Source organism: Cydia splendana, chromosome 10, assembly GCF_910591565.1.
Source record: "Cydia splendana chromosome 10, ilCydSple1.2, whole genome shotgun sequence".
Classification (NCBI taxonomy): Eukaryota; Metazoa; Arthropoda; class Insecta; order Lepidoptera; family Tortricidae; genus Cydia; species Cydia splendana.
The window spans coordinates 3,960,909-3,985,735 of NC_085969.1; the positions used below are offsets into that span (position 1 = coordinate 3,960,909).

The 24,827-nt window shown below is 39.0% G+C and overlaps 1 protein-coding gene across 1 annotated transcript in view; it reads left to right on the forward strand.

Moving 5' to 3' along the window:
• Window positions 1-24,827, forward strand: part of LOC134794178 (uncharacterized) — a 94,235-nt gene that overhangs the window by 39,762 nt on the left and 29,646 nt on the right. Inside the window, exon 3 of the mRNA XM_063765904.1 lies at window positions 7,595-7,695. Within this exon, the coding sequence (XP_063621974.1) occupies window positions 7,595-7,695 (101 nt within the window). The remainder of the gene's footprint in view (window positions 1-7,594; window positions 7,696-24,827) is intronic.

Sequence of the window (24,827 nt, forward strand, 5' to 3'; positions counted from 1 at the left end):
TATTTTGTTTTCACCACGAATATAGCACTAATTAATACTGAAAGTCATTTTGATTTAACTGTTTGTTTACAATGTTTGGAATTTTTAACTTCACAACGCATACACTGTCTCTTCTTGAAAAACATTGTCTGTTTCACATATTATTTCCAACAATCAATCGATATAGCACTTAACTAACGCTAGTGTATTACTTATTGTTTATTATTGTAATTTATAATAATAAAAAACTACGGAGCTAATGTGAACTGGCCAAATGACAGCTGTCAAGTTCAACTTTTAAAAAGTTTGGAACATGACAAATAATGGAATTTGTATGCAACATTGCAGTCCCAAAATCGAGACTGCAATGTTTTTAACTTTTTAATTTTTGACTGACCATAAACTACGCGCTTCGCGACCAATTTTTTAAACGTCAAAGTCAACTTTGCCGTCCATTTTTGAGAAAAAATATTTGACACGCTCTTATGGGTCTACAAATAAGATAGTGATAATAATAAAATAAGATCTAAAAAAGGTACCTATTCCGTATTCCTGTACCCTTATCACGAGTCAACCGGGCAATGTCAACCTGCCAACACTGACATATACACTAACGTCTACGTCACTTACTTTATACACATCTCGCTCGCACTAATATGTCAGTACGAGCGAGATGCATAAAAAGTAAGTTACGTAGACATTATCGTATATGTCAGTGTTGACACTGTCAGTGACTCATGGTAGGGGTACTGGTATTGCACACATTGCCCATTTATGTTGCTTTAACGGGATTGTAGAAATCTCCGTGCATCAACAATGATCCTCTAGGGCTGCGGTCGGCAATCTGCGGCCCGCGGGCCGCATGCGGCTCGCGAAACTGTCACTTGCGGCCCGAGAGGCGCCTTGGCTATTTTGTATGTAATAATGACAAACAACAATGTCTCATAAAGTCAAAAATATTAACAAAGTACGGCCCGCGTTACCTCCGTTAACTACTATGTGGCCCTTGGCTGCTAAAAGGTTGCCGACAGCTGCTCTAGGGTTAAATCAGCGGCATTCCAAATCTAAAAATCTGATTTTGCATTGATATTAAATGATATTATTATGTTATAAATGATACAGAGTGCATTAGCCCATGGTTGACTGGTAGAGAATGCCTTCTGGCATTAAGTCCGCCACTTTTACTCTTCATTTATTGTGCAATAAAGTTTAAATAAATAAATAAAATAAATTATATTTGCACAATGATTGATTGATTGAACAAATCAGGTTACAAAAGTTGAAACACCGCTCCTGGCATCTGATTAATGTTGCATGCGTTGCTCGTTAGCATAATTTCATATTCAATCGTACTTAACCGACTGGAAATGGTAGCGCGTGTACGGGTTGTTCAATTAAAATTGTACGAGTACGCTTGCTGAAAAACTAAAAATGGTGGGTAAAACCTGGATTTCAAATTATTTACAGGTTTTCAGAAATGTGTGATTTTCATGTATTTAATTATATCGGGTGGAACAGAACGAGGGACTTTTATCCAAACGGGGAATTGTTTAGGCTTTACTTTATTTTTCACTTATTAATCACGTTAATATTTCTAACCGTTTTTGAGATAAAGTTTGTTAAACATTAGCGCAAAATCTGTTTGTTTCAACCCTAGCAAGAAGATCATATTAATGACATGACATGTGTCAATTTAAAATGTAAATAACTTTAGGGTTATCACTGATATAAAAATATTTCATTTTAATGATTTTGTTTTACTTTTTAATCCAGCTTTACGATTATAATAACTCGATTGTAGATAGGTATATAGATAACACTATCCTTTCAGCTCAATCCCTATTAGAAATGTTCCACTCTGTATATATTAGGGCTTATGGAATCACAAAACCTGGGAACTGTCAACACATACCGGTGACGTTCTGATGGCAACGGCAGCTGCATTACTGTTGTGACATTACTGCGGCGTCGTTGTAGCCGCCACTGTATGTCAATTTCCAAACGGATTAAACGTCATGACCGCGGCAGATACAGCACCCGAGTGAAGACCACAGCAATACGTAAAACCGGATTTTCACGGCAACATAACACAGGAAAAAAATATTAGTGCTAAACACACAATTAAATGCCCTTGCCAGGATTGGAACCCCGAAAGGGAACTCCATAGACAGGGTCACTACCGACAGTACCGACTAAGCCGTGTTTGCCTGTAATTGGGTGAATACTCTAGCAATATTATTTTATAACTTGTTATTTACAAGTATTTTTTGTATTGCACCTGTTGGCGAACCTAATAAATAAATAAAATAAATAAAGCTAGGAAATCGATATAACCCCAATAATAACCAAAATTATTAGAAAGCTAACGAATAGAAAGACATTACGATAGTTGTGCCGTTTTCGAGAACGTTCTCCGTTTTGTATGGGGAATATTCTCGCACGAGAACATTCCCCATACAAAACGGAGAACGTCTCAAGAACGGCACAACTACAATTAGTACATTACCAAAGCCCGGTTTGACGGAAGCAAAAATGCGCTTTTCCTGGTGCTTAATTAAATGTTGACTATTCTATCGGCATCCATACGAAAAAAAATTTTAATCAGAATCAGAAATTTATTAATAAAAAAATGGTATATTACGATATATAAAATGTTAAAACAATACAAACAGTTCATTTTTATTTTGTGTACAACTATAATATTTCTGAATTTCATAACGGTGCTACTGAATTTCATATCGTGCTTTGTTATCGGTTTATATTTAAAATATGTACCCTCGCACTATTGAGACGTCAGCACATAATTTCTCCCTTCAAACGGGGCTTTGGACGTTACACTCCTAATCCCACACTTCCACACCAAAAACGGACTAGGTAATAACAATTATATTAACATCCGTTCCTTTCATGTCGCGGACGGGTTGAATAAAGATCCTGTTATTTAATAGATTTTTCTATTACTCCGAAGTACCTACAGTGAGCACGCTTCAAGTTAAGATGCTTCAAGCACTTGCGAATACAAAGGGAAATACTCTATCAAATTGTTTCTCGAGGCGGCTTTTGTTTTGATCGTATTTGTGTTCAACTTGTTAAATAGTTTCCTTTATTTCCACTATTTGACGCTTTGTAAAGGTGTGATGAAATTTTTAGGGTTCCGTACCTCAAAAGGAAAAAACGGAACCCTTAAAGGATCACTTGTGCGTCTGTCTGTCCGACCATCCCCCCCCCCCCTTATCTCCGAAACTACTATACTCTATATCTTTAGGTATTTAAATAAAAGTAAACAAAATCTACCCTAGGGTAGATGAAAACATTACATGATCAAATAATGTAGGTTAAAGTCAGGTCGTTCAGTGACTGATCCAGGCGATTTTGTATTTGGTCGGTTAACCAATAAATGTTTATAACTACCCGAAAATGTACAAATTGTTCGTTTACTTTTTTTTTAATACCTAATGAAATACACTAAATAGTTTTTTTTACCTGTAGATGACAGGAAAACCTATTAGAAATTTGCTGTCAAGCGTGAGTCGGACTTAATCTACGGAACCCTTGGAATGCGAGTCCGATTCGCACTTGCCGGTTTTTTGTTACAATATTTGTTTTTTATTAAATTACGTTATTGATTGTCTTTATAGAATAAGTGAGTTTGCAATGATTTATTTAACTAGTTAATGTGTTTATCTAATTGTCAATCTCACTCAACCTAACATATTAAGCATAATGCATAGTTAGGATTGTTAGGAATTTACCAATTTATTATAATAGGTACTTGTATTAGTTAGAACCGACATATTTATCATGTATAAAGACGAAATCCATTTAAGTATTTTACGTCACGAAAAAGAAGACATTATATGCAGACATAAAACAAATATAGGACACTAAAATAGGATCTAGAATCCGTGGCGCTGACTTTCAGACCTGACTTAAAACAATTATTTACAACACGTAGGTTCGCCAATGACACACGAAGAAGGTTTATTTATTTCTATATTTACTGTCCCTGTCACGCTAACAAATACTTGCAGTCATAATGACCGAAAAAGCAAATATAACATGAGTAAGTGCACCATGAATCAGCTTAGGTACTCTGTTAATAAAAATATTTTTAGCACAGGGAGAGGAAATACTGCTTGTCATAAGCAGAACGGCATTTTGTTGTTCAAAAATGTAGTCGCTTATGCTTGTTTCCAAATAGGAGGACGTATAAGCTCCTTTCATTTATTATATTGCATGCATATATGCGAGTACTGTAATGTGGTTTCTGTCTGCCTAGTATTTCGTGAATGAAAAACGTAAGAGAGAAATGGAGAATGTGAATTTCTATCCTATTTTTGGGACTTATGGGACAAGACTGTCAAAAGGAAAAGTATAAATAACTAAAAGTATTCTAGAATTTGTCAGGCTTTAGTTCGGCTGTTTAAGCTCGTAGGCACGATTATTTTTACTTTTTTTCTAGAAATAGGTAATAATACCTCTTCGTCAATTAGGGTATATAAATACTAAATAGTACTTTTATTACTTATCAGCAAGTAACTATGTATAAAGACGCGTTTTGGCACCCTCGTAGTATAAACAAGGAACGTACGATAATGTTGCTACAGGGTACAGTATCTAGCCAACGGCCATTAAACAGCTTCCAAATTCAAAATGCATTACCAGTGCGTGCGAGCTCATTCAATTGTTACATTCTTGTTTTGATGAGGTTTTAGCTCAAGTACTTTCTGTCTCGCAAATTAGACGAAACATAGGCTTGGCAAAGGCAGAGCTATCATTCCTCTCCCTGTTGCCTCATTGGACCAGAATACTTTGATCTCCAATAACGAATTGTTTGAACTGAAGTGGAGGTCTTATTTGTAGTGGATAATCTAAATAGGGTGTTGTTTTATAGCGATGAGAATATGACTAGGCCGATTACAGGCGATGCCGTAAAGTGCGGATCTCGGCCAAAAAACGATAATGAGCTCATTTCTCGGAGTACCCGTGTAAGTGGGGGTTCACCGCAGATTGTATTAACGCTTTTAGAACTTACAGAGGGCCTACATGGCTTACACATACAAACACGTACGAAACTATGTTATTTTCTATGCTGTAAGCCTTACAGTGTAAGGGTATACAAATGTTGAATTTTTTAGCTCATTTCGAACACCACGAATAAATTTTGGCACATCTCCCTTAAATACGAGTACCTACTTCTGTTTTTGAATTAACATTACCTTTCATGTCAAAATCCACTACATTTGATGCTGACTGTACATACATCCGAACATCCAATTTTTTACAAAAATAGCACTAGTGCCATACATTGTCGGCTGTCACATGGCCAGTTGATGTATCAATCTTAATCACATAGTGCTTTGAGCGCGGCTGTGTTTTACCCGCGTTTTCAAATGTTCAAAGCTTTTAGCAGCCACCAAATGTAGACATTTGTTATACGAATGTGCTTTGACTAGCCACCGTAGCTGCAGCGATTGCGTAACGGTTTGATTCACTGCGGTTTAGCTGTATTAGTAGGACACGATCAAAGTCTAATTATTTCTCATGATGGGGCTTGTCACTTCTTACTCGAGTCAGTCTTATACTATCTTTACCCAATCCCGCCTAACTTCCGTCCTAACTTTGTCCCCATTTCACCCCTTACGGTTCGGCCACGACATTGAGAGACTTGCGACATCCATAGGTGGGAACGAAAGGTCCGATCGCTGTCTCGCTCCAACCTATGATTATCGCTGCCGCCGTCGCAAGTCGCTCAATGTCGTGGCCGAACCGTTACAGTGATACTGTAAACTATTGGCAATTTGAGAAAATCTGCTAGTATTTTTTTCGCGAAAATATGCGTGCTTATAAAGATTATTTTCTCAAACATACAATGAAATATACTACTATATAAATTATAAACTGAAATACATGTCATATACTAAGAAAAAGTGACCAAGGGCTCCAGTGCCCCAGGCTGGAATCGAACCAGCGTCCTCTGCTATCAGGCACCTGCCGCGAAGGTCTATATGTCTTCGGCCGGTAACCCCTTTTGTCCCGGCCTCTGTAGTAATGTACTATTATTCGTGGTAATAACAAATAATTTACTTATAAAAAAAGTTTTAGATACTTGACCCTTTTGCGACATAATCTTTAAATAGACATTTTAAAACGGCAAACTACTTTTTTAAAAACAAAATTAAGTTTAAAGTATGTATCCCAAACCCCAGTCATGCAAAGAGCGAATACGAAGTACGCAGTTATGATGTTAAATTAAGGTAGATACTTGCCCTGAATTAAAATATATCGACAAGTTGAAAATGACCTTAAAGCGTTAAAGCATATTTAAGCATAATTATTAATTCTAACGTAATAATAAGTATTTCACTATCAAAAAAGTATCACTTTCAGCATCAAAAAAAAAAGTAAGTATTTCACTAATCATAAAAAATATTGCTGCGGACAATGTTATTTTATTTAAATGTTGGCGGATTGTTGGCCGCTTTCGGATGAAAGAAGCGCCTGTCATCTATTGGCTCGTTGGGTGGATGATATTTATTGGGAAAAGCGCCGGGCACTTTTGGATGAGACTAGCCCAGGACCGGGATAAGTGGCGTACACGAAGAGAGGCCTATGCTCAGCAGTGGGCGACTGAAGGCTAGAATGATGATGATGATGAATGTCATTTACTAAGGATATTGGCGTTTCCCGCGACAATGCAGCCGGCAGCAATCTGGCGCTATCAGTTGCAAGAAAAAAACAAGAAATAATGCGGCGCGGCAAGGTAGTCAGAATTGAAAGTCAGTCTTCATAAACAAAGATGCCAGTATCAAATTTCCAGTAGTTACTTATAGTTTATAATGTTCCAGGAAAATAAAACTGAAGATAAGAATGATAAGATACAAGACGCCTGCAAAATTGTTTCTTTGTATTTGCTTGTCGGAACGAGAGGAACGAGACGCTCGTACTTAGCTGCTTGTTTAATTTGTTACATTAAATTATACTTTGTTTCTTTATGTAAAACGCGAGTATTTCTTGTAACGGAGCACTTATTTATTTTATTTCTAGTAGGTAACTCGTAAAGTTTGATGGTTCATTAAAAAGTCAGTTCATTAAAATAAGCTCATAATAACTTCAAGAAATGAATACCCCAGTAACGCAGGGCACGGGCGATGGCGTCGTCACATCCCTACGCCTTTAGATTAGCCTAAGATGTGCCGACCCCATCGCCCGCTGGTTTTACCAGTGTACCTATAATCACTAATCATCAGTCAACGCAAGGCCGCTTATTGTAGCGAGTTTAAATGACGCACGACAGTTTAATTTTAAAAATTCTTTGTCATTCACGAAAACGGGACTTGATCGTGTTTGTTTGTGTGAAAGTTTTAAAATTACCTCCGACGTCTTGAGGACGGCATTGTCCCCGTGGTCCCCTGGAACACGCGATTAAAGGGGCCCACTGATTAACAGTCCGCCGGACGGTATCGGCCTGTCAGTTAGAACAAATGACAGTTCCGAACAACTGACAGGCCGATACCGTCCGGCGGACTGTTAATCAGTGGGCCCCTTAAGTCCCGTTTTCGTAAATATGTGTAGAAATCGTGAAAGATTTAAATCAGACTTTTCTTTGTTTCAGAGTAAAACACTAGATTTGGCGCTAGTGTCAATATACAGAGGAGGCGTGGAGCTGGCCTCCGTCAGTAGATATGCAGGCTCGCCTTACAATACCACAGATAGGTAAGTGCTTTCCATATGTACCTTCTTCTCCCTGCACTTATCCCACGTTATGTGTGGTCGGCACAACATGTTTTTCTCTTCCATTCTCCTCTGTTCTTTTATCTGGCTTTCTATATGTACCTACAGTTGTTTTAGTATTTACCCGACTACCGAAGGCGAGTTATATTTTTCAAGCATATATATATATGTATTTTAGACCAATTCTTTAGCACGGCTTAAAGCCATTGACGGATTACAATGTGTTTTTAAGCCTGTGGGACCGCTATTTTAGGATAAAGAAATAATTAATCACGTAAAATTAAAACGTATTAATATTTATTCAGACATTGCAAGAATATATTTCATAAGACAGTTAAAGTGACACCAAGGTATATAATCTACTTAGCGGCCTGCTTTCGCAGGCGGAAATAAGCCGACCAAAAAGGTTCGCCACAAGTGTCCCACTGCTCTGCAAAGGCCTCCCTCCAGACTTCCGATCCTCTCCTAGGTCGACCAAGCTGCGTTTACGTTGTGGTAACTACTCTAGTTTATCCCAACTTTGTGGGTGTCGTCGTACACGGCCTCCCCGGTGCCATTTTAACCTGGTAGTTTTGACCCCAACGTCGATAATGCCTGTTTTTAAGCTTAAAAATTCTGGCCTTAAAAATTTAATCTGTAATTTTTGCCTACCAATTTCATTGCATTTTTCACCATAATTTCCCCTACGTGTTTAGGTAAATTACAGACTACCAAAACGCTAACCCTCTAATACCGAAGCGCTACACCCACATTTCAATTCAAAGTCATTATAATCTAGTGATTTCCCGGTCAATAACTCAACTGCACTACGCAGATAATAGAATGGTAAACCGAGAATGGCCATAAGCCGGCATAATGGGGTCGGTTTTGCTTTTGCCACATATTCGCATTATCATAATGCCGTATTAAAGTTAAATTTAGTTTGCTACTGCAACAGCGCTACTATACGCGCCTGACAGAAGCGGAAAACAAGCGATGTGCGATTGATACATTTCGTTTCTGTCACGATTTGAACGACATTACAACTCCGTCACACATACGGAGATGAAATTTAAATAGTGAATACAGCCTTTCTGAGGCAGCATTGCGGCAGCAAAAACTGGGAGAAGTACCTATTTGTCTATTTTCTTTAAAAAAATTGCTGATGTTTTTGCTGCATTGCTATATTGATTAGGAGGTTTAATCCGTGACTCATTTTATTAGGGCCACAATGCCAAAAGTTTGGCTATTACTCCGCTGCAGTCACAATCGGGATTTAACCTTATCGAACGGCTATTTTAAAGGATTATATTTGACGACCGGTCTGGCCTAGTGGGTAGTGTAGTGAACCCCCTGCCTCGCTGACTAACTGGGTTCGAATCTCGGTAAGGGCATCTATTTGTGTGATGAACACAAATATTTATTCCTGAGTCATGGGTGTTTTCTACGTAGGTACATATGTATGTATTTATCTATATAAATATGTATATCGTCGCCTAGCACCCATAATTAGTACAAGCTTTGCTTAGTTTGCGGCTAGGTTGATCTGTGTAAGATGTCCCCCTAATATTTATTTATTTATATATTATCCGTTAGCTTCATTCTGGAACAATACGCTATTATCTCAAATTCATAAAGTAATCTTAGGAAACATAAGAACATTTATTATTGCGAATTTTATATTATTAGTAGCTTAATTTCTCGACTATTTACTGTGATATTTCTCTTGAGACTAATTTGAACATACATTATTACATGAAATTGATAGGTAGTTAAAATGATATAATTTTAGTTATTATTCGCGCAAGCATTTAGGTACTTGTCCATACATGTATTCACTCAAGCGAGGGAAAAATGTAAATTCAAATAGGCCTCCAGATCAAATTCGTAACCTGTTATTCCAATCAGAATACGCCTGTAGGTAGAAAAATGGATTAGGTATAATTTTATTTAGCTCCATAAATGTCGAGTCCAAAATATGAATTGGTGTCACGATTTTGCGCTCTTTCAGTGTTATTTCGTTCGGAGATAGAATTTAAATAATTTTCAATTCTCTCCCTTTGTTTTAAATAAGTAAACTACGCCAGATAAACAATTAAACCATAACAAAGCTTAGAATCTCGTATATTTTTAGAATTGTAATTCCGAGAGGTCCCCAGATTTTTTCCGTTAATTAACACATTCTTCTCTTAATCCGTTGAAAGCATGTCAATGAAAATGGCACTCAAATTGCCAAATAGCTAGGATACTCGTACTCCATTATGCCATTAATGTTTTTAGCTGACATTGCCTTTAAATGTTTTTATTATTTGACTTTATTGATTTAAATTAGACTTTATTGGATGTGCTTTCCAGAATTGTTATTGTTATCTTTATTGCTCCTAATTTTTAATGTTTTGTTTTTTTTTATCATTTATTTACATACAATATATATACAGTGGTACTACTAAACGAAATTAATAACTAGCTTAAATCTAAAATAGGCCCTTGAGGCATTGTACCAAGGATGCTGGCGGCATTTCCTCGCTGTATCGCAATGCTGATACGTTGTGCGAGGTAGCCGCCAGCTCTTCGCTCTTGTTTTGTTTTAATTTATAATGTTATGCGTGCTAGAAATTGTAATTAAGGCGATATGATTCGACTCATCAACGAATCTGAGGGGGTGAGGTGCGCGGCAAACCGTGAAGCCCCGCCCGCGCGTCCCGCGACCCGCTCGCCGAGATCGTGAGCGCGCGTCGCGCACGGTAAACATAGCAGATGGGTCACAGTATAATGATCTTATGATGGCAGTATTTTAACTAGACCGGGAAATGGTCACGTTTTAGAGTTTTTATTGTATATGTACGTATGTATTTTTTGCATTACGTATTTCTGATCATTTCATGTAGAATTATTATTTTTATATAGACATGTGTACTTATTATTGATCAGTAAAGAACGTTTTAATTTCATGGCAGCGTGTTCGAGTTAAAGTACCTAAAGGAAAGTAACAATTTTAAAGGAGACGGTCAATTAAGGGTTCTATTTATAAAGGTTATTAACCTTAATCAATAATTTTACTTTACAGATTCCTTTAACTCAATAACGCTGCCGTGAAATTAAAACGTTGTTACTGATCAGTAGTACTTATTTATAAGCTCTAAAAACAAAAAAAAACGGTTTCAAAGTAAATTTCTGATAACTTTTTGTCAGTGCAAGCCTTATGGTTTCTTCTTGGCAACATTTTACATGAAAATGTTTTTGGTGGGTCTCATTATCACAATTTCCAATACTTTTGTTGCCTAACTTAATAAATTATTGTTTACAATACCTATCGACTTTATACCTATTTTAATGATCACACAATTTTAACGAAACAATGTTTTTAAGAAAATAATTCAATTAAGTGCGAGTCAAACTCGCGCACCGATGGTACCTACATTTTATTAAGTACATTATATATATATTTTTTTAATTAAGTTGTAACTGACTCATCATCATCATCTCAGCCATAAGACGTCCACTGCTGAACATAGGCCTTCCCCTTGGACCTCCATTCCGGTCGGAAGCGACCCGCATCCAGCGTCTTCCGACGGCCTTAACAAGGTCGTCTGTCCATCTTGTGGGTGGACGTCCTACGCTGCGCTTGCTAGTCGTGGTCTCCACTCGAGCACTTTTCGACATCATCGGCCATCTTCTCTGCGGCAATGTGGCCTGCCCATATATATATATATATATATAACATTTTCAAGAAGTCTGGTCGCTTGTGGTGAAAAAAAAATGTATGGAGAACAGAGTGGCCAACTTTCTTCAAAATAGTTTATCTAATACTGATTCTAAAATGGTATCGCACATGCTATTTACATTTCTACAAATAAAGATATGGCCTAGATGGTGTTTAAAGTGAAGTATGGTGCTAACTAGTAAAAAAGACAAAAGTGCGATTATCTCGAAAACCACGAAACTTTTACTAGACCTATAAGTGCATTTTCTGGACCAGCCTAAGCTGCCCTGTCGATGGTTAGAAGGTTGTCCATTAATTACTGGCCATCCTGTATAGAGATGTAACTAACCCAAATCGATAGTCACAGCAAGCGATTACGATTGGATGGCACGTAGACTGAGGTATCGAATTGTGACGTATAATGAATTTTTATTTGCGATTTAAATAAAGCTAGAATTATATGGTTTTCGCGCAAGGCATTTAATACACCGACCGAGTAGGTCGCACCCATCGTCAAAATCTAAACTAACTGGGGATCTATTTAAAGTTTATTTATGTTATTTCTGTGTCAAATTTGTTGTCTGTTAGGTGACGATAAATATATCCATATTTACAGTTGATTATCCACCTTTTCCTTATTTTTATTAAAAGAAAAATGAAAAAATCATATCGATTTACTTAGACGACTACCGATTCATAAAGGTGGTGTCCGGCTAGCCCTAAAATTAAAAAAAAGACGTAGAACGTAAACGTTCGTAGTGCAATTGTTTTCCTTTGTGATTTCGATGTGCGAGACATTTTACGTTGTATTGCTGTTGTGAGTGACAGATGTCAAATAACGCAAATAAATATGCACACAGTATATGTCGGTGACTTTAGTTCGTCTACGGATCTCCTCATTTCTGATTTGATCACGCAGAGAAACTCCGAGCATAGCCCTCTCCATAGCTCGTTGAGCGACTTTGAATTCTCAGATGAGGCCGATAGTGAAAGACCACGTAACTGACTGAATAACACAAAATATGTATTAAAAAAAATTGTCTTATACCCGCCTTATTTTGAACTCCCTGTAATCACACCCCGTATTCCGCACCCTTCACAAATAATCTGATTTAGTAAAGTTTACTAAATGTTTTTTTTTATATTTTTTTTTATACACCTTTAAAATTATATTGAATGTTACGTAATCGCTTTTTCACGCCGAAAATGAGGCGTGGAGGACTGTGTTCAGCGTTGAATAAAAAGTATAAATAATGGAGATACAGTCCTGCAAGTATATAATGTTGTATTGGAAATATCCTCCTCTTTAATAATATTAACTAGATTTTGCCCTGTGCGCGGGGCCCGAGGGCCCCGCGGTACGCGTGTTGTTTGCTGTTGGTGCTGTTGTTGACGTGTTGTTGTTGCTGTTGTTTGTGCTGTTGTAACTATTAACCTAACCCACTTTTCTGGTAGCAGTCCGTTTCTGTCGGGTTCTCAGTTCTAACCTAACCTAACCCACTTTTCTGGTAGCAGTCCGTTCCTGTGAGGGTCGCAGTTCTAACCTAACCTAACCCACTTTTCTGGTAGCAGTCCGTTTCTGTGAGGGTCGCATTTCTAACCTAACCTAACCCACTTTTCTGGTAGCAGTCCGTTCCTGTGAGGGTCGCAGTTCTAACCTAACGTAACCCACTTTTCTGGTAGCAGTCCGTTTCTGTGAGGGTCGCATTTCTAACCTAACCTAACACACTTTTCTGGTAGCAGTCTGTTCCTGTGAGGGTCGCAGTTCTAACCTAACCTAACCCACATTGTTGGTAGCAGTCCATTCCTGCTGTTGTTATTGTTGTGTAGTAGTTTGTTTTCCAAAGGGAGAAATAAATAAAGTTGTACTTTTGATAGAAAGAAAAGATCCGCATGCGAGAACTTCATTCCCGCAGCTCGGCCTTCGGCCTCGCGTGCTTGGGAAATCGTAACTTTTCCTATTGGGTCGTGTTTCAGCTCCAACTTCCTCCTCACGTGTGACGCTTCGGGCCTTCGGCCCAACGCGGAGCTCGGCTTTCGGCCTTCGCGAGCCTTGACGCTTCGCCGTCGGGCCTTCGGCCCGCCGGCTCCGCTTATCAAGAAAGTTGACTTTGTAGGACGTTTGGAGGAACTGCATTCACGCAGCTCGGCCTTCGGCCTCGCGTTTTGGGAGTCGGGGTGGAGGCTCCGGGCCTTCGGCCATCCACTGGGGTCGGCCTTTGGCCTCCCTGCCTGAAGCTCGCCCTTCGGGCTCGCTTAACACACTTTTTGTATAGGATTTTGCTTTGTTCGTCATTCCCGCAGCTCGGCCTTCGGCCTCGCCCAAAATTACTGGGGGGGGGGAGGATGCTTGGACATTCGAGATAAAGCTCCGGGCCTGACGGCCCTCCGCGGGGTCGGCCTTCGGCCTCCCAGCCTGAAGCTCGCCCTTCGGGCTCGCCTAACCTACTTGGAAATTTGAATTTGGCCCGTGTCCGCCGCCATTTTGGATTTTTCCAAAAAATTTTTTTCACATGGTAATTTTGGGCCCCCAAGCTCGCCGCATGTCAAATCTCAGCGCGCTCGGACCAACTTGAAAAAAATTAAAAAAAAAGTCGGCCTGTTTGAAAATTTTTAAATGCAGTTTGTTTTGTCTTGGGGCTCTCTATGACATTTGGTCGAGCACCCCCCACCCATCTCGCACCGTTTAAAAGTTGCCATACAAAATTAAAATGACCATTATTTCCGCAATCTTAGATTTTTTCCAAAAAAAATTATTTTCATAGGAATCTAGAGGCCTCTATCTTTCGCCATGCCAAATCTCAGCGCGCTCGGACCAACTTGAAAAAAATAAAAAATAAAGTCGGCCATTTTGAAAATTTTTAAATGCAGTTTGTTTTGTCTTGGGGCCCTCTATGACATTTGGTCGAGCACCCCCCACCCATCTCGCACCGTAATATGAATACTTTTTGAGATATTGGGGAAATTAAAGATCTCTACTTTTTCCCCCTTTTTTTGCTTATAACTTTTGATATTTTGTGTGTGCTACTACACGCTTCGAATGCATTTTTCTAGGCATTATGACGAATCTAATGAGGTATCACACGTATTTTTAGGAGTATTATCTCTATTTTTCACCGTGTTCAGTTTCTCGAACAAGACTAATACAACCAAGCGCAAGATGAACTGCCTGTAGGCACCTTGAACTCTCAATTATATTTAATTCATGTCGATCGTGGTCAAATATTAAAATTAGTGATATGTATTTAGTTCTTAAATAATTGTATTGCGATATGCCTATTAGGGTAATTTTTTCAATTACTTCAATTTGACATTTTATATTTATTTAAATTTATGATTATGATGATGAATTTGCACGCTTGACGGGCGTGGCGCGTTGCATGCGATCCAAAGCCGGGCGCCTTCGGCACCCTCATCCTAAAAGCGTAACACTATACATATATTGTAACATCCCCATACTGTATCAATCCAAATAAATAATTTCTGATTTTCAAAGGAGTCAAAGAGCACGAAGGAATGTAATCATTTTGCAGATCGGACGTAGGTATATCAGTAAAGGTGAAATACTGTAAATATATCATACTTACATACTCACAATTATATTATCTAGGAATATAATATTATTTACCTACATTGAAATTGGTTGCTGACCTAGTGAAAATACTGAAATATTTTAACTGTTGATGTAGGAAAGCTAGGCGCTTTCAAGCACCTCGTAAAGTATTAGATGCTTCTGTTATCAGAAAGTGTGTTTTTATAGCACTTAGTGATTTTTTCTTACGTTTCATATGCTTTGTTTCCCATTGTTTGTAAATGGTAAAATCACGTGACCGCGCGGAACATACTGACGCAGGTCCGTCCTCTACAAGCGCTGCCGCGCGACTGAAGAGGGCGTAAGTGCGTTCGCGAGTGATGGCGGTTGCGGATTTAGTAGGTATTGAAACATAGAAATGATTTTAATGATGTTACCGAGACAAAGTAATCCAAATCATCTAGATTATCTTATTACCTATACATTTATGTAAAAAACAAGTCAAAAAAGTTTGTATTGTAGCTCTGAGATTGATTTATTGTTAAAAAAAGGCGTAACTTTGGAATTTTTTTCTATCGAGCAAAGTTTATCTAATCATGTTTTTGAGATCCAAAACATATCTGCCAGATCCTTAAGTATAAGATATATTTTTTTCACAATTTTAAAACATTGTTTCTTATATTTCCGATGGATTCAAAAAACTGGTTCGCTTAGCTCGTAAGGGAAAAGCACGCCTTAAAATGAGAGAGTAACTTCAATTATATGGGAGCGGCTTTTTGGTGCCGGATTCGTGTGACTCTTACAAACAATGCTACAATACTTACTGATTTCTTCAAGCAAAAACGTAACTTTTGACACTTACAGATCGGTATCGTAGCGGTGTGACATCTTATAAGCATTGTTCGAATTGGGGCGGTAATCAAAACACGCTAAGGTAAATGTTCCCTTAATCAAATCTAGAGTAATCCCTTCCAAGCCGCGACAATCTTAATGACGTTCTATTGAAGAAATGAAACGCCACTAATGATCTCACTATAACGTCAACACATTCTAAATTGAATTTAGTTCCCACATGAATAAGGTTGAATGTTGAATTGACATGAAATCTGAAGGTTAGGTAAACATTCCTAATTTACTCCGTTTCATAAAAGGCTCAAATATCTGGGCTACACTAACAGGTCGATTCGAACTTACACTGACATTAGAATGACATTTAATTTTAACTGATATCGTGCATTTCGTTAGTACTTTTCCGTAGGTACATGTATTAGCGCGGGCGATAAGCACGATAACTGATTAAACAACATGATTCAAATAACATTACTTTGCAAGTCTAAGGAGAGACTTTGCCTCCTTGTGTGTGTTCTACCGCTTGTACAATGGGCTGTGCTCTAAGGAATTGTTTGACATGATGCCAACGGCCGCTTTCTAAATATCACCGCACCGCTCGCCGTCGGCAGGGTGTTCATCCTCACGCCCTAGAACATAAATGGTCGCGTACTGTGCGATTTAAGAGGAATTTAGGCTACAGAGCTTACAATATTTTAAACTGCACTTTGAACACATATTACCTCACATTTATAGACGGGCCTAACGCGAATTTTATTCAATTACCTTTATTTACCGCCTTTATTTAAATTTATATAAATAAAGGTAATTGAATAAACTTCGCGTTAGACCCGTCTATAAATGTGAGTTAATATCAGGGCTTACATCAGGCAGGCTTGTTTGCTACCGATGTGGTATAAAAAAATACTTTTCAAATCAATGTAATGCTAATAATAGTAATAATCTAAATATATAAACGTGAAAGACCTGACTGACTGACTGACTTAAATCAACGCACAGCCCAAACCGCTGGGACTAGAGAGTCCAAATTTGGCAACTAGATTCCTTATAAGGTCTAGGGGTCCACTAAGAAAGGATTTTTCAAAATTCATCCCCTAAAGGAGTGAAATGGGGGTCCAAAGTTTGTATGGGGAAACAAGATTAGTTAGACTATTTTATTCCAAATTTCACAGGAGTATTCCTAAAGATAAATGAGTAAACACGTGTTTCAGGTTTTTTGAAAATTGAACCCCTAAGAGGGGGAAAAGTCCCCAATAGGGTTGATATCTCAAAATATCAATATGGGTATCGTTTTCATAGTATTTTGAGACGCTAATAACAAAAATGGCATCAAAATTAAAATTAACGTAGCCGTAGTGAACAATCATCCCCCTGGTGGGGGTGCAATGGGGTTGAAATTTCAAAATATCAATATGGGTATCATTTCCATGGTTTTGTGGGACGCTAATTACAAAAATGGGATCAAAATTTAAATATAACGTAGCCTACGTGAACTATGGCCCCTGGTGGGGAATGCTAATTACGAAGATAGCATAGACGGTTGTAACATACACGCTGATTTACAGCCACACGTGATCCAGACTTTTGAGAATGCAATGCCTTAAAGTAAAGTTTTTTAGCTATTAGCTCAGGGAAAATTTCACTAATATCTACAATGGCTGTTGAATTGTTGGATATTGATGGGACCATGTTGGCTCACACCGTAGTACCTATAATTGGAGATGGAGCCTGTCAGGCCGCGTAGCCAAGATGCCAATCGCTTACTCTCCGTAGCGATCGAAACGCAACTGTCACTGTCGCGCTAATATGGAAGAGTGATAGAGAGACATAATGCTTTTCGTTGTCGAAGCGATAGCGATTGTAACCTTGGCTAGGCCGGCTGTTTCGCGCCATCTCCTATCTTCTGTATGATACGCAGGTGATGGCCAGGGAGGTGCGCGAGCAAATCGTTAGTCACGTGGTGGCCAACTGGGAGGAGTTTGTTATTATGTCTCATTAACAGTAACGGTGATAATTACTCCAGCTCCGTTGAATACTGCCTTGAAATGTCGCGCCCGTTTACTTACGGTAGTCTGCGAGTTGGTAGCGGCAGGACAACTGTTTCCGTGGGTTTTCGAAGTTTACCGCAACAATGCCGCTATATATGAGAGTTGGTACTGTGGGTAATCCGGTGGGCCGACTAAGATTTTCAAGTGATTTGTCTAGCGGTCATTTTGACGTATATATTCGCAGTGAATTACCACCCCATTTAGAATCAGACTCATCATTATCTCTTACCGCTACCAAAACAGTTACTAAAAAACGCCGTGCCAGGTTCACGAATACTACACGGAACAAACAACTAAAAGCTGCCGCAAATAAATATATGCAAAACAAATCATCAGATCACCAAGCTGCCGTAAGCAATTACCAAAAAATGAACCCTGATGTACACAGAGAAGCAGTAGCTAGGTATCAGCATCAGCAAGCCCACCCCGAGGTAAACCGTGACACCTCCGCTAGGTATCAGCAAACCCACCCCGAGGTAAACCGTGACACCTCCGCTAGGTATCAGCAAATCACACACACTGATACACTTCATCCATGTAAAACTCCGCACCATTTTGCAATTCTCTCTCAAGTTGCCGTTTAATGTCGTCCGAAAAACTGTCCTTATATTTTTCCCAGAGACTTAACGGGTCAGTAAGTTGACAAAAAACTAACATTATTATGAAAAGTTCACGCAGCTTGAAGGGAGAATCGCACAACGCAGCTTCCTCTAAAGTTGAGTCCCAATGTTTATCGTCCTCTAGCAATCCAAGGGAGAACCACTAATGTAGTGTATAAGGAGGTGCTATAGGTACAAAAGGCTACAACTACATAAATAAAAAAATATAAATTAAAAGGTGTTAGGTACAAAACGTACATTAGATTATATTAAATAAGTCGAGCTCGATTAATCGATATAATTACAATTGGTGTCTTCAAGTCAAGAGTGAATACTGTGAATACGCTTTTACTGAAATAGTGAGCTACACCTTCGTAGGGTTGCAAATAGAAAAAAAAAAAAACAAATGTTTTCTTTTTCAAATTTATGAAAAGAAACATGAAAAAAAAACCTGGCACCATGGTTTTTTTTTCAGATGAACAAAAATATGCCACAATAACGGTTTTTCGTGATTTATTTGTATATGTAACTTAAAACTAAGTAATTTTTGGGGAATCCCTGAATTCCCCGATGCGGCGACGAGAGGCGTTGGTGTTGCCAACAGTAAATTGCAATAACTACCACTACAGATTTCATTTAAGTATGTTGTTATTAATCAAAGTTGTTAAATTAAATTGGTTTAATGGTTAACATAAACTGACATAAAGTCTAAAACAAGTAAAAGAACCGTATAAAAGTATTAACTGCCTTGCAAATTTTGAGTTTTCATACTTTTGAAAAAAAACGTACTCCAGAAAAAAAACGTTTTTTTTTTCACGGTTTTTTTTTTCATGTATTTTCTCAAGTCAGAAAAAAAACCGTTTTTTTACAACCCTACACCTTCGGCCTTGTCATCACTTTCCAGCAGGTGAGACTAAGGTCAGTCACTGTTCAGTCCGTAAAAAAAAAAATTAAAAAAACTCTCCTGCGCGTGCGAAGCCGCGGGCAAAAGCTAGTCTAAATATATAAACGTGAAAGACCTGACTGACTGACTGACTTAAATCAACGCACAGCCCAAACCGCTGGGACTAGAAAGTTCAAATTTGGCAACTAGATTCCTTATAAGGTCTAGGGGTCCACTAAGAAAGGATTTTTCAAAATTCATCCCCTAAAGGAGTGAAATGGGGGTCCAAAGTTTGTATGGGGAAACAAGATTAGTTAGACTATTTTATTCCAAATTTCACAGGAGTATTCCTAAAGATAAATGAGTAAACACGTGTTTCAGGTTTTTTGAAAATTGAACCCCTAAGAGGGGGAAAAGTCCCCAATAGGGTTGATATCTCAAAATATCAATATGGGTATCGTTTTCATAGTATTTTGAGACGCTAATAACAAAAATGGCATCAAAATTAAAATTAACGTAGCCGAAGTGAATAATCATCCCCCTGGTGGGGGTGCAATGGGATTGAAATTTCAAAATATCAATATGGGTATCATTTCCATGGTTTTGTGGGACGCTAATTACAAAAATCGGATCAAAATTAAAATATAACGTAGCCGACGTGAACTATGGCCCCTGGTGGGGAATGCTAATTACGAAGATAGCATAGACGGTTGTAACATACACGCTGATTTACAGCCACACGTGATCCAGACTTTTGAGAATGCAATGCCTTAAAGTAAATTTTTTTAGCTATTAGCTCAGGAAAAATTTCACTAATACCTACAATGGCTGTTGAATCGTTGGATATTGATGGGACCATGTTGGCTCACACCGTAGTACCTATAATTGGAGATGGAGCCTGTCAGGGCGCGTAGCCAAGATGCCAATCGCTTACTCTCCGTAGCAATCGAAACGCAACTGTCACTGTCGCGCTAATATGGAAGAGTGATAGAGAGACATAATGCTTTTCGTTGTCGAAGCGATAGCGATTGTAACCTTGGCTAGGCCGGCTGTTTCGCGCCATCGCCTATCTTCTGTATGATACGCAGGTGATGGCCAGGGAGGTGAGCGAGCAAATCGTTAGTCACGTGGTGGCCAACTGGGAGGAGTTTATTATTATGTCTCATAACAGTAACGGTGATAATTACTCCAGCTCTGTTGAATACTGCCTTGAAATGTCGCGGCCGTTTACTTACGGTATTAGTCTCTGCGAGTTGGTAGCGGCAGGACAACTGTTTCCGTGGGTTTTCGAAGTTTACCGCAACAATGAGCTATATATGAGAGTTGGTACTGTGGGTAATCCGGTGGGCCAACTAAGATTTTCAAGTGATTTGTCTAGCGGTCATTTTGACGTATATATTCGCAGTGAATTAAGGATGACTCACGCTAGACCGGGCCGGGGCCGGGCCGGAGCTTCCGGCGCTTCGTTTTCTATGGAAAGCACCACGTGATCACCGAACATCCGTCATAGAAAATGACATCGGACGCCTCGGCCCGGGCACGGCCCGGTCTAACGTGAGTCATCCTTTACTCGTAAGACCCACAATATCAGAGCCCCCTTCTTCACTCCTCTCTGTGGTTGCCAAGAAGATTACCACGAGAAGGAATGAAGAGATTACCACCCCACCACCCCATTTAGAATCAGACTCATCATTATCTCTTACCGCTACCAAAACAGTTACTAAAAAACGCCGTGCCAGGTTCACAAATACTACACGGAACAAACAACTAAAAGCTGCCGCAAATAAATATATGCAAAACAAATCATCAGATCACCAAGCTGCCGTAAGCAATTACCAAAAAATGAACCCTGATGTACACAGAGCAGCAGTAGCTAGGTATCAGCAAGCCCACCCCGAGGTAAACCGTGACACCTCCGCTAGGTATCAGCAAACCCACCCCGAGGTAAACCGTGACACCTCCGCCACAGAATAATTAATAGTACTACCGTACAGAAAGGAAACTTCCTACAAAAACGAAGTTTGACAGCGGTTCAGGGTCGAATCATGCTGTTCGTTTCTAATATATCGCACTATCCCTTTCGGCTATTTAGGGTTGTCAAAAATCAAGTGATTATCTTATCTGTGGTCGTGCACGCAAAAGGGAGCCAAGTGGTGCCAACCCTAATAATTGCTCGGAGCAATGCTGAGCCGAGCGGAGCCGAGTTTGATCGAAGTCAGGAGTTTCGCAACCCTGCCTCCGCTAGGTATCAGCAAATCACACACACTGATACACTTCATCCATGTAAAACTCCGCACCATTTTGCAATTCTCTCTCAAGTTGCCGTTTAATGTCGTCCGAAAAACTGTCCTTATATTTTTCCCAGAGACTTAACGGGTCAGTAAGTTGACAAAAAACTAACATTATTATGAAAAGTTCACGCAGCTTGAAGGGAGAATCGCACAACGCAGCTTCCTCTAAAGTTGAGTCCCAATGTTTATCGTCTTCTAGCAATCCAAGGGAGAACCACTAATGTAGTGTATAAGGAGGTGCTATAGGTACAAAAGGCTACAACTACATAAATAAAAAATATAAATTAAAAGGTGTTAGGTACAAAACGTACATTAGATTATATTAAATAAGTCGAGCTCGATTAATCGATATAATTACAATTCAGTACGGTTACCATCAGTTTGTTACTGACATAAACGCCGTCGAGAACGTAATTTACTTTCTATATATCCCGTTTGCACTAATATGCGAGTGCGACCGAGATGTATAGAAAGTAAATTACGTTCTCGACGGCGTTTATGTCAGTGACAAACTGATGGTAACCGTACTGGTGTCTTCAAGTCAAGAGTGAATACTGTGAATAAGCTTTTACTGAAATAGTGAGCTACACCTTCGGCCTTGTCATCACTTTCCAGCAGGTGAGACTAAGGTCAGTCACTGTTCAGTCCGTAAAAAAAAAACAAAATTAAAAAAACTCTCCTGCGCGTGCGAAGCCGCGGGCAAAAGCTAGTCTAAATATATAAACGTGAAAGACCTGACTGACTGACTGACTTAAATCAACGCACAGCCCAAACCGCTGGGACTAGAGAGTCCAAATTTGGCAACTAGATTCCTTATAAGGTCTAGGGGTCCACTAAGAAAGGATTTTTCAAAATTCATCCCCTAAAGGAGTGAAATGGGGGTCCAAAGTTTGTATGGGGAAACAAGATTAGTTAGACTATTTTATTCCAAATTTCACAGGAGTATTCCTAAAGATAAATGAGTAAACACGTGTTTCAGGTTTTTTGAAAATTGAACCCCTAAGAGGGGGAAAAGTCCCCAATAGGGTTGATATCTCAAAATATCAATATGGATATCGTTTTCATAGTATTTTGAGACGTTAATAACAAAAATGGCATCAAAATTAAAATTAACGTAGCCGAAGTGAACAATCATCCCCCTGGTGGGGGTGCAATGGGGTTGAAATTTCAAAATATCAATATGGGTATCATTTCCATGGTTTTGTGGGACGCTAATTACAAAAATGGGATCAAAATTAAAATATAACGTAGCCGACGTGAACTATGGCCCCTGGTGGGGAATGCTAATTACGAAGATAGCATAGACGGTTGTAACATACACGCTGATTTACAGCCACACGTGATCCAGACTTTTGAGAATGCAATGCCTTAAAGTAAATTTTTTTAGCTATTAGCTCAGGGAAAATTTCACTAATACCTACAATGGCTGTTGAATTGTTGGATATTGATGGGACCATGTTGGCTCACACCGTAGTACCTATAATTGGAGATGGAGCCTGTCAGGCCGCGTAGCCAAGATGCCAATCGCATACTCTCCGTAGCGATCGAAACGCAACTGTCACTGTCGCGCTAATATGGAAGAGTGATAGAGAGACATAATGCTTTTCGTTGTCGAAGCGATAGCGATTGTAACCTTGGCTAGGCCGGCTGTTTCGCGCCATCTCCTATCTTCTGTATGATACGCAGGTGATGGCCAGGGAGGTGCGTGAGCAAATCGTTAGTCACGTGGTGGCCAACTGGGAGGAGTTTGTTATTATGTCTCATTAACAGTAACGGTGATAATTACTCCAGCTCCGTTGAATACTGCCTTGAAATGTCGCGCCCGTTTACTTACGGTAGTCTCTGCGAGTTGGTAGCGGCAGGACAACTGTTTCCGTGGGTTTTCGAAGTTTACCGCAACAATGAGCTATACGTGAGAGTTGGTACTGTGGGTAATCCGGTGGGCCGACTAAGATTTTCAAGTGATTTGTCTAGCGGTCATTTTGACGTATATATTCGCAGTGAATTACTCGTAAGACCCACAATATCGGAGCCCCCTTCTTCACTCCTCTCTGTGGTTGCCAAGAAGATTACCACGAGAAGGAATGAGGAGATTACCACCCCATTTAGAATCAGACTCATCATTATCTCTTACCGCTACCAAAACAGTTACTAAAAAACGCCGTGCCAGGTTCACGAATACTACACGGAACAAACAACTAAAAGCTGCCGCAAATAAATATATGCAAAACAAATCATCAGATCACCAAGCTGCCGTAAGCAATTACCAAAAAATGAACCCTGATGTACACAGAGAAGCAGTAGCTAGGTATCAGCATCAGCAAGCCCACCCCGAGGTAAACCGTGACACCTCCGCTAGGTATCAGCAAACCCACCCCGAGGTAAACCGTGACACCTCCGCTAGGTATCAGCAAATCACACACACTGATACACTTCATCCATGTAAAACTCCGCACCATTTTGCAATTCTCTCTCAAGTTGCCGTTTAATGTCGTCCGAAAAACTGTCCTTATATTTTTCCCAGAGACTTAACGGGTCAGTAAGTTGACAAAAAACTAACATTATTATGAAAAGTTCACGCAGCTTGAAGGGAGAATCGCACAACGCAGCTTCCTCTAAAGTTGAGTCCCAATGTTTATCGTCCTCTAGCAATCCAAGGGAGAACCACTAATGTAGTGTATAAGGAGGTGCTATAGGTACAAAAGGCTACAACTACATAAATAAAAAATATAAATTAAAAGGTGTTAGGTACAAAACGTACATTAGATTATATTAAATAAGTCGAGCTCGATTAATCGATATAATTACAATTGGTGTCTTCAAGTCAAGAGTGAATACTGTGAATAAGCTTTTACTGAAATAGTGAGCTACACCTTCGTAGGGTTGCAAATAGAAAAAAAACCAAATGTTTTTTTTTTTCAAATTTATGAAAAAAAAACATAAAAAAGACCTGGCACCATGGTTTTTTTTCTAAATTAGGTTTTTTTTTCAGATGAACAAAAATATGCCACAATAGCGGTTTTTCGTGATTTATTTGTATATGTAACTTAAAACTAAGTTGTTATTAATCAAAGTTGTTAAATTAAATTGGTTTAATGGTTAACATAAACTGACATAAAGTCTAAAACAAGTAAAACAACCATATAAAAGTATTAACTGCCTTGCAAATTTTGAGTTTTCATACTTTTGAAAAAAAACGTACTCCAGAAAAAAAAATTTTTTTTTCACGG